This window comes from Bison bison, unplaced genomic scaffold, assembly GCF_000754665.1.
Source record: "Bison bison bison isolate TAMUID 2011002044 unplaced genomic scaffold, Bison_UMD1.0 scf7180017864453, whole genome shotgun sequence".
NCBI lineage: Eukaryota > Metazoa > Chordata > Mammalia > Artiodactyla > Bovidae > Bison > Bison bison.
In genome coordinates this window covers 1,205,938-1,217,243 of record NW_011495015.1, presented here as the reverse complement: position 1 = coordinate 1,217,243, position 11,306 = coordinate 1,205,938, and the positions used below count along the sequence as shown (strand labels likewise).

The 11,306-nt window shown below is 42.7% G+C and overlaps 1 protein-coding gene across 5 annotated transcripts in view; it reads right to left on the bottom strand.

Annotated features, from left to right (window-relative positions):
* Window positions 1-11,306, bottom strand: part of PIEZO2 (piezo-type mechanosensitive ion channel component 2) — a 253,432-nt gene that overhangs the window by 159,675 nt on the left and 82,451 nt on the right. For all 5 annotated transcript variants that reach the window (XR_826962.1, XM_010859074.1, XM_010859075.1 and 2 more), the window contains exon 3: window positions 7,458-7,583. Coding sequence is in view for 4 of the 5 variants with exons in the window: in XM_010859074.1 (XP_010857376.1) it covers window positions 7,458-7,583 (126 nt within the window). In the remaining variant the exon portion in view is untranslated. The remainder of the gene's footprint in view (window positions 1-7,457; window positions 7,584-11,306) is intronic.

Genomic DNA, 11,306 nt, shown 5'->3' with positions numbered 1-11,306 from the left:
CCTCTCCCCTCCTCGCTGCTTCTAAGGCCAGCTCTGTCTTTCATGTTTACACTCCCAATGTCCCCAAATCCAAATGGAAATCTGAGTTTTTTTTTACACCAGGTGACTTTTTTTGATGGATGTTTTTAGAGAGCAATAAAAGGCTTCAAGTGGACATGTCTTTCTCCTACTTCCTCATGAACCGAAAAGAAGGGAGGTGGTAACCACTACAGAGTAAGATGTACAGTGTGCATCCAGGGCAGGGAGTCGGGCTGGGCAGGGAGAGGGCGTCCCTGCCCTGGAGCTGCACTCACAGGCCCAGAAGGTGAGGACCCACCCGTGGAAAAGTGGTCCCCAAACAATGAAGTCATCCGATTTCATCTCTGTCACCTTTCCGCCAAGCTTCACCCACGTGACTGTGTATAATTTGTGTACAATTTGGTTCTGGGTTATTTCTGCCCCTCTAATAATGACAGAAACTTTAACAACAGCAGTAGTAATAGTTTATAGTCACCGACCACTTGCTATGGGGCAGGTGCTGTACTCCGTGCATGGCCCGTGTTTGTGGACCTCACGGCCACCCGGCGAGATGGTGATCACATCACCTTCACTTTACAGTCCAGGAAACTCAGGCACAGACAAGAACAACTTCCCCACAGTCCCCTGAGGTCCTACGTTCACTCATATAGTAGATAGTACAAAAATTCTCATGAAAAATGTTTCTCCTGTAAAATGAGATATTGTCCTGGAAGAAATGCTGATCAATGATAAAAGAAGACAGAGCTCAACAGCCTTCACTGCAAGTGAACCAGGACACCAAGCAGCCCTGGCCTGCGAGATTTTTTCACCCTGATGGGGTCTCTCTTCCCCACTGCGTTCCCCACCCCTATTCACCACCCCTGCCTGGGGCTGGCTCTGGCCAGTAAAAACTAATTGTGTCCATCATTCTAGGAGCATGGACTCATCTGTATCAGGTCACCAGAGATCTCTTTCAGCATGCTCTCCACCAAGGTCTACTGATCACAGGTCAGGCCCAGACTGAGGGGCCTTTGCCCTGCTGCTGGACGTCAGACTCCTCTCAGTGGGCACATTCGTCCATGTGCAGTGAGTTGAAAAAGCAATCTGCCTCCATTACCAGGGGCTGTGGGAAATACCACTTAAGGCTAATTCCTCTCATAATATATGCGAGTGGAAGGTGCGCATACAATCTAGAAGCTTTTAAACTACTTCCCTTAAGAGAAAATCAGAGAGTGGTCCTCACCCTGGCGCAGAGGGCCAGGAGAGAGCTGACAACCTGGTCCAGGTTTTTGCTTTCATTGTTGTATTTTGGGCAGATTCTGCTTTCAGACGCTGGCAGAGGAGAGGAGTGTGACAGGGCCAAGAGGAAGCTGACACTACCAGACACCACCCTTCAGAGACCCCCGGTCAGGGAGCACAAGGATGCAGGCAGCATACATACATAAACGGCTCTCAGAGGACGGAGGCCAGTGTCCTTTTGAGTATTTTGTCTCTTGTTTCATAAGCATCAGCTCTTGCCTCCATAGTACTGTGTCCAGTGAAGACATAAAGAGGAACATAAAGAAATGGACTTAATTTTAGGAGGATGGACCCGCCAGGTGACTCAGTAAACCTCAGGCTTCGTCTCTGACCAGCATGACTTATGAAGCACCAACTGGGGATGGAGGTTCCAGAGACAAGCCAGCGTGGGCTCCAGGAAGCAGGGCACCGAGGGGATGCTCCACACTCCGTGCTCACCCCATGTCATCAGGATGGGATGCCCAACTTCCAGTCCCATGACTGGCCCTGGGTGTTCCCGTTACCTGCTAAGGTTTCAGATGCTGGGTCACAGCATCAGGACCCTTGTGCTCTGAGGATCGAAGGGCAGCAGGACAAAGTACCTCTGAGGCCTAGAAGAACCTCTTGGTCAGTGGCTTCCAAGTTCATGGGATGAGAAAAGTTGGAATCCTAGGTGCCCCTCCCTCCACAGGAGAAGAAAGTAGCTGATCCGAGGGGTCTGACCCTCAGGGTAAAACAGATTTAACAATGAACTCAGCAACTGAATGAAGCAAAGAAAATATGCAATTCATTATAAGGACAAATCTCCAAAGAAGAGAAAGCCGTGGACTGAATACCAGAAGCTCTTACTTAAACTCTTGGAAATTGCACTAATCCGGAGTCTTAGGAAGTGCAATGGGCTTCCCCAGTGGCTCAGATGGTAAAGAATCCGCTTGCCAATGTGGGAGAGCCGGGTTCAATCCATGGGTTGGCAAGATCCCCTGGAGAAGGGAATGGCAACCCACTCCAGTATTCTTGCCTGGAGAATCCCATGGACAGAAGGGCCTGATGGGCTACAGTCCATGGGGTCGCAAAGAGTTGGACATGACTGAGTGACTAAGCTTGCATGCATGCAGAAAGTGCAGTGGAGAAATTAATCCCAAGCTGGTGAAAAACAAGGGGCTCCACAAGAAGGAACAGAGAAATCAGAAAAGATCCTGGCTCACACGGCAGTGGCTCCGCCCATTCACTCACCCTCTCAGCTGGGCTCTCCATCTCCATCCTCAAAGCCGCCCTCCTCCCCATCTCCTCCACCCCTCCTTGTCCCACCTCAGCCGCAAGTGCAGATCGGGCGCTACAAGTCCCCGGAGAAGCGAGATCACGGGTGGCCCTGCTCTGCAGAGGCAAGACTTGGCCATCAGACTGGCCTCTGTGCAAGAACAAGCTGGGTCCCCATCTCCAGATGGATCCAGCCTGGAAGAGGGCAGCCACTCACCTCCTGAAACCCAGCCTGCATGGTCAGGTCAGCTCTAAATTGAATGGGACCGTGTGCGTGGAGTGCCCTATGCAAAGGATACCGGAGCCCATTTGTAACAAGGATAAAGGAGGCATTAATTAGAAGAGGGATACAATGACAGGAGGGGCTCTATACAGAGTAGCCGTCATCACCGCAAAGCTTCCCTTCACAGTCCGGACAGCAAACATTTCTTTCAAGCAACAGCCTGCTTCAGCACAGCCCCTGCATCATCCAGACGGGACCTGCATCTCCCCCCAACCCTGGCTTCCCCACCCCTGCAGGTCCCTCACTGAGGCAGACAGACTGCTTCTACAGGCTCTGGCAGGACATGACTGAAACAGTCCAGTTTTGATGGAATGAAAATATTTTAGTAAGCTGCACAACACGTGTCTGAGGAGAATTTACAGAGGTGCCGCCCGCACCCCCGCCCCACGATTTCCTCACTTACCTGGAAGTGAAGGGGGAGGGGCGGGGCAGCAGGTCCCCCTTCTGCACAATGGCATCTTTAACAAATCCGCCAGCCGCCAAGCACTAACTGGGCTGGTCTGAAACAACCTTTACTGCTGCCAGTGGCTGTTCACAGGGCTCTTGGGGGAGAGAACTTCCAATGGCTGGATATTTATAAAGGCTACCGTTGTCACCAGGCTCACAGCTCAGATTCCTGGGGGATCCTGGGAGCTTTTGCCGTAACGAGGTTGAGGGCATATGAGTGTTAGACAGGGAGAGGAGTCGTTAGGAACACCAAATTAAACACGTATAAATGAGCACTCAGTGGTTTGGAGTCTGAAGACCACTTGAGTGAGATGGGGAAGCCGGACGTGTCTGGGTTCCTTCATTTTAATTTGACAAAGTCTGGCACACAGAGGAGGCATTCAGACGGCACAGGCACTCTGTGCCTTTTCATTTGAAGTTTTGCTACTTTACATCTACGGATGCCAAAAGAAGGCAGAACGTCAAATGTGGGATATCAAAACAGCGGAGTTTGTGTTTACAGCTCGGATGGTGTAATCGAAACTGCAAATGCTAGAGAAACAATAACACGAATAAGGTGAAGTCAGCCCCAAATGAAAAGTCAGTGTTTCCATTACCACGGGGACTGGGTTTTTCAAGAGTTTATATAACTTGATCATTAAAAAATGCTCCAGGCTGAAAACCTGGTCTGTATCAACCTTGGACTAAACTAGTTTGCAAAGCTCTGAAGTTTGTTTGCTCTCCTCTTTTATCCCTTTTCAAGAATGTATGATTTTTAAACACTGCACATGAAGCTGAACAAAAAAACTCTGTAGACCTGCTGCACCGATGCTTTGCAGCATCACTGGTTTTTAGGAGACACTGGTGATTTCTCTTTGTAGATTCACTCTCAAGGTGCTCGTGGGGCTCACATCCCACCTCTAACTCATTCTTTTGTATCTCCCGTCTCTGTGGTGACTTCCTCAAATATGGAACATCCACTTTTGTGGAAATAAGCTTCAAAGTAGAATTTAACTTGTTAGGAATAAAGTTTACTGTTAGATTTCTATTATATTGACCTGGGTGGAAGAGAATAGAGCTTTTATATGGGACGTCAAAAAGGAAAGAAGGACAGTATGATAGATTTGGACATGTCCAAGACACATCTCCAGGAAGAGTAACAGCAGAAAGCACTGCGCGTGAATAGAATGATCCCTAGGAATATACGATGTCCAGAAGCCCATGTATTCAGCTGTGAGGTTAGGAAAGGCAGGTCGACTCTCCAAGACTGTGCTGCAGGGAATGGCCAGTAAGACACATGTCAAGAGGCCAGATCTGACTGGTCTCTACTTTCACCACTGAGCAGGGCAGCCCAGGACACCAACATAGGTTCCATCCAAAGGGTCTAAGTAATGTGGACTCTGGCCTGGGAAGACGGAGAAAACACGCGTACAAGCTTCTGTGTGTGTGCATATGTGAGGTGTGCGTGATGTGTGGTGTGTGTGTGGTATATGTGTGGTGTATGTGTGTGATGTGTGTGTGATCTGTGTGTGTGCTTTGTGTGTGGCATGTGATGTGTGTATGTGGTATGTGGGTGTGACATGTGTGTGATGTGTATGTGTGTGTTGTGTGTGTGGTATGCATGTGAGATGTGTGAAGTGTGTGTATGTGGTACATGTGTGTGTAGGGTGTGTAATGTGTGTGTATGATCTATGTGTATGTTGTGTGTGCATGATGTGTGCTGTGTGTGTGATCTGTGTATGTGCGGTGTGTGTGTGTGATGTCTGATCTCTATGTGTGTGATCTGTGTGTGTGTGTGCGTGATGTATGATGTGTGTGTGTGCTTTAAGCCTGTATGTCTTTCTGTCTCTATCTATACCTTATGGGAGAGGCTCCTCCACATACAGTAAATTCATTTGTAAATCTGAAAAATGGAATACAGTCTTAGCATTTCACATTTCATTTTTGTTTTGACCTTTGTAGAACTGTTGCAAATACTATTTTGAATAAAAATAGAAAGACCTAGACTTTGGATCAGAGGAAATTATGTGTTCACATCCTAATCTAGACACCCTCCAGCACAGTTCTGTCTACACCATCACTCAGCACCAAACAGTATTTGCAGACACAGGCAAGCTATATATTTGTAAACTCAAGTTTGAAAAATCTGATCAGTTGTAATATATCTTGTGATTAAATACTTTCAGTGACAAAGATAACTTATTACTTATGAAATATCATTTTTTAAAACAAAGAGATATTTTATTTTCTACATTGCTACAGCATGAGATATTACTCAAGAGAAAGAAAATAAAATTTTGATGTCAAAACATTATATATACAGAATATATAGCATTATATAATTGGATTATGGAATCTCATCTGCATGCAATGTATCAAATAATTTTTCCATGTTCTTCCTCTCATACCTACCTTTTTTGCTTCAAATTCAGCTTTTATTGTGGGGAAGGTAGCAAGTTGTTCAGAAAATACTTAGTTAAAAAATCCCTCCTTCTGGCTCTGGGAATGCCTGATTAAGACCTACCCAAAGGATTTTTGATTCAGGAACAGTAAAAAATAATACTGCTAACACTTCTACTAAGTTCAAAAAGACCTGAATCTGGCCACGTGTAATAAATGCTTCCTATCATATTAATAACATAACTAAAGTACCATTATTTAAACATTGTATTTTATCAAGTTTTTAATAATGATGTGACTTTCATCAGACATTAAAACCACATTGTAACAATGGAATATTATTCAGCCACGAAAAGGAATGAAGTCCTAACATAGGCTACAATGTAGATGAACCTTGAAAACATTACTCTGAGTAAGAGAAGTCAGACACAGACCTCATGCAATTCTGTTTGGATGAAATGCCCAGAGCAGGTAAATCCACCAGAGTCAGAAGGTAAATTAGGGGTTGCCTAGGAATGCGTGGAGAGGGAAAGAAGGATGTATAGTGTTCATGGGTGCAGGGTTTCTTCTTGGGGTGATGAGAGGTTTCTGGAATTAGAGAGTAGTAATGGGTGCACAACCGAAGAACCACTGAGTTGCATTCCTTAAATGGGTGAATTTTATGGTATACGAGTTCTATCTAAGTCTTTTTTAAAACATATCTTAATTCATAGATCTTAAACCCAAAATCACTTTGATAGGCATTATTATCCAAGGACCTGGGCACTTAATAAAATGGCCAAAATGAACACTAACTTAGCTCTGTGAAGTTTAGCTCTCTGAAAGTTATGCAGTGAGGGATATGAATAATCTATAACTCTGGATTTTATTAAAGAATCTCTCACTACATTTATGCTAACATTCTTTGATCCATGAAGAATTTTAATCTCTTTTTATTTTACTGGGAAGGGTTGGTTTACTTCTTTTACTTGTGGTTGCACTTATGAAAGATCAGGAAATTTCAAACCCACAAACGAGTTCCTCAGTGAAAAACTGACAACGTAAAACTATTAATTTAGTCTTTTCCAAATATCTCAGGATTTCTTCAGGTTTAACTTAAAACATATGGATTATATTCCATCTCTTTGAAATCCTTCTGGTTTTTTTTTTTTTTTTCAAATGACAAACACACATCCTACAAAAACAGGAGTAGAATTTATCTGATAGTAGATTAATTTTAGAAAGATGATACTACCTAGATAAAGCATATATGTGTTGACTTTTTCAGATCAAAACCTTAAAATATAAGGTTTTGTGCGTAAGATACATCATTTTATTATGAATAGCAAAAAGTAATCCCAGTTTGAAAAAGAAACTGTCGTTTACTTTTTCCCCATAAAGATGAGTGAAATCTTACATTATGCTTTAGAAATGGATCGAGGTCACTGTTGTATAATGTTATTCAACTTTTATACTCTTATTTACCCTGGTACATACTGTACCTGTCTTATCTCACTAGCTGTAATGAAAGTTCTAGGGTCTGTGTGTAAATCTCGATTTTTTTTTTAGACTACACCCAGCCATAGTGTGTTACATACAGATTGGAGTCTAGTAGCTAATATGTGTTGAAGATGCATTAATTAAGGCGTTCACATTACCCCATTGTCAAGGCACACGAATTTCTTTGTATATATTTATAATGCATGAGGTCAACAAATGGCCAAAAACTGCCACAGTTTTTTTTTTTAATGTGTTGCCTAGATTTTCTATGAATGTCACAACACATAGCTTTGTTAGGCACGTTCACAGCATGATAAAAAGGCCCCATCATACTCACAGTTGTAACCAGGTGCGATGCGGTGCTGTGCCTCCAGACTCGCCAACGTGATGTGGAAAATGATGTGCAGCAACAGGAAGGAGAGACTGGTGAAGCATAGAGACTTTAACAACCGTCCCGTGTGTCCTGGGGAGGAGAGCAGGGAGACGTGAGTGAAGCTAGGATGACCACACTCATTCTGACCTTCCCACAAGTTCACATAGGAGATGTGTCTACATCATCTGTTCTATGGGCTTCCCTGGTGGCTCAGACGGTAAAGAATCCACCTGAAATGTGGGAGACCTGGGTTCGAGCCCTAGGTTGGGAAGATCCCCCGGGAGAAGGGCATGGCAACCCACTCCAGTGTTCTTTCCTGGAGAATCCCCATGGACAGAGGAGCCTGACGGGCTGCAGGCCATGGGGTAGCAGAGTCAGACACAACTCAGTGACTAAGCACAGCACAGCAATCTGTTCCATAGAATGACTCAAACGTATATGAAATGTAACAATGACTCTCTTAATTATTAGTTTAAAGCTAAAAGCAACTTATTACCTTTATAAAATTATATGATTAACACAGATTGAAAATGCGTTTATCACAGGATGCTTGCTTGCATGTTTGTGTGCCCAGTCGTGTCTGACTCTTTGTGACCCCACAGACCAAAGCCTGCTAGGCTTCTCTGTCCATGGGATTATCTTGGCAAGAATATTGAAGTGGGTTGCCGTTTTCTACTCCAGGGGATCTTCCCGACCCAGGGATTTGAACCTCATCTCCTGCAGCTCTGGCATTGGCAAGGGGATTCCTTATCACTGCACCCCTGGGAAGCCCTTATCATAGGATATGTTACCACAAAATGGAACCACTAAAAAGCCTCTGGTCCAGAAAGCTTCATAAGGGAGTCTGCCAACTTTGAAGGAACAGATAATCCCTATCTTATAAAAGTAGTTCCAGAGAGAAGAAAAAGAAGGAAAGTTGCCTAAAACATTTTACAATTTAGAGTAAGTTTAATTTCAAAATTAGATAAGGCTAGAGAAGGGAAGGAAATTATAAGGCCATTTTACTTATGAATATAGACACAAATTATTTGAAAACAATATTTGCTCACCAGCTGAAATAGCAAAGTAAAATACAACACTAAGTGAACTAAGTCAGACAAAGACAAATATCATATGACATTACTTATATGTGGAACCTAAAATTTTAAAAATGATACAAATGAACTTATTTACAAAACAGAAACAGACTCACAGACTTAGAGAATGAATTTACGGTTACCAGGGAGAAGCAGGGTAGGGGGGCAAGATAGTTAGGAGTTTGGGATCAACATGTACAGAGATAACCAAAAAGGACCTACTGTAAAAAAAAATTTTAAAGTAAAGTTCAAGGCAAATATATAGACAGTAGAAAGGAATCTGAAGTTAAAAAAATACATCAAAATAAGCTTTGTTGCAGAAAAACAAATGTGGCTTAATAGTAACAAAATCTGTAATGTTAAGTCATACACTGGTATGCTGATTTGATGATTTTATTAATGGATACATAGAATAATTTCATTAAGTTCAAAATCTGTTTATGACAATATAATACTCTGAAGACTGGGAATAGAAGGAAATGGCCTTAAGATAATAAAGAATTTATACCATAACTAAAGCAAATATCTTGTTTCTGGTGGAATTGTGGACGTAGTTGTATTAATATCAGAGAATCACCAAGGACGCCTGAGGCCCTCATCATTTCTATCACTAGGTATACTGGCCAGTGTCGTAAGATAAGAAAAAGAAAGAAGAGTTGTAATAACCAGAATTATTTGCCAGTAATGTGATCAAACGGAATCATTTGCAGATGACCTTATCATCAATATAGGATGTCAAACTTAATCCACAGACCAATTATTAGAAAAAATACACAACAATGATTCAGATGCAACATCATCTTGCAAAAGTAAGTATAGCTCCTCTGTGTTGGCAACAATCAAATAGAAAGCAAGATACAGCGTAAATTAGCAAACAAAACTATATTGTAATGGCTTTGGCAAGGTGTCAGTATAATCTAACACTGATCAAATGTCGCTGTGAGTTTACAGATACTGCTAAAGTCTGTAATGAACTGACTAACATATTTTTTGTTGATAATCTGGGTGGGCCCATTCAATCAGTTGTAAGTCCTGAAAAGAACAGATAATTGGCCTTGAAGTTGAAGCTTAAAGGTCTAAACTGTTTTAAATATAACTAAAATGCTTCAGTTTGTCTCATTTTTGATTTTCAAGTTTAGTTAAGGGTCTGTCAGTTCTGTTGAACTTCTCAAAGAACCAACTTTTGGTTTTGCTGATTCTCACTATGGTTTTTCTAGTCTCTGTTTCATTTAGCTCTGCTCTCATCTTTATTTCTTCCCTCCTGTTGCTGGTTTGAGTTTTAGTTTGCCCTTCTCCTTTCCACTCCTTAAGGTGTAAATCTAGGTTATTGATTTAAGATTATTCTTTTTTTTAATACAGTTGTTTACAGCTATAAATTCCCCCGTGAACACTGCTTTTGTGCATCCAATAAGTTTTAGCATATTATGTTTTGTTTCCATTTGCCTTTAAGTATTCTTTTTTTTATATATGCATAGATTTCTCTCTTTAAACCATTTTAAAATTATTTATTTATTTATTTAAGGCTGTGCTGAGTCTTCATTGCTTTGTGTTGGCTTTCTCTAGTTGCGGTGAGTGGGAGGCTACTCTTCATAGTGCGTGGGTTTCTCAATGTGGTGGCTTCTCTTGTTGCGGAGCACAGGCATGGTTTTCAGCACATGGGCTTGGTAGTTGCGGTTCACAGGCTCTAGAGCTCAAGCTCAGTAGCTGTGGTGCACGGGCTTAATTGTTCTATGGTATGTGGAATCGTCCCTGACCAGGGATCAAACCCGTCCTCTTCATTGGCAGACAGAGTCTTAACCACTGCAGCACCGGAGAAATCCTTTAAATAATCTTAAATTTCCCTTGTAGTTATCTCCTGGACTTGCTGGTGTTTAAGAATGCATTGTTTTCCATAGACCTGTGAATTTTCCTTCTGTTATTAATCTCTTAGTTTCATTCCATTGTACTTTGAGAAGACACTTTGTATGCTTTCAGTTCAGTTCAGTTCAGTCGCTCAGTTGTGTCCAACTCTTTGTGACCCCATGAACTGCAGCATGCCAAGCCTCCCTGTCCATCGCCAACTCCAGGAGTTTACTCAGTCTCAGGTCCATCGAGTCGGTGATGCCATCCAGCCATCTCATCCTCTGTCGTCCCCTTTTCCTCCTGCCCCCAATCCCTCCCAGCATCAGGGTCTTTTCCAATGAGTCAACTCTTCGCATGAGGTGGCCAAAGTACTGGAGTCTCAGCTTTAGCATCATTCCCTCCAAAGAACACCCAGGGCTGATCTCCTTTAGGATGGACTGGTTGGATCTCCTTGCAGTCCAGGGGACTCTCAAGAATCTTCTCCAACACCACAGTTCAAAAGCATCAATTCTTCGGCACTCAGCTTTCTTCACAGTCCAACTCTCACATCCATACATGACCACTGGAAAAACCATAGCCTTGACTAGACAGACCTTTGTTGGCAAAGTAATGTCTCTGCTTTTCAATATGCTATCTAGCTTGGTCATAACTTTTCTTCCAAGGAGTAAGCATCTTTTAATTTCATGGCTGCAATCACCATCTGCAGTGATTTTGGAGCCCCCCAAAATAAAGTCTGACACTGTTTCCACTGTTTCCCCATCTATTTCCCATGAAGTGATGGGACCAGATGCCATGATCTTAGTTTTCTGAATGCTGAGCTTTAAGTCAACTTTTTCATGCTCCTCTTTCACTTTCATCAAGAGGCTTTTGAGTTCCTCTTCACTTTCTGCCATAA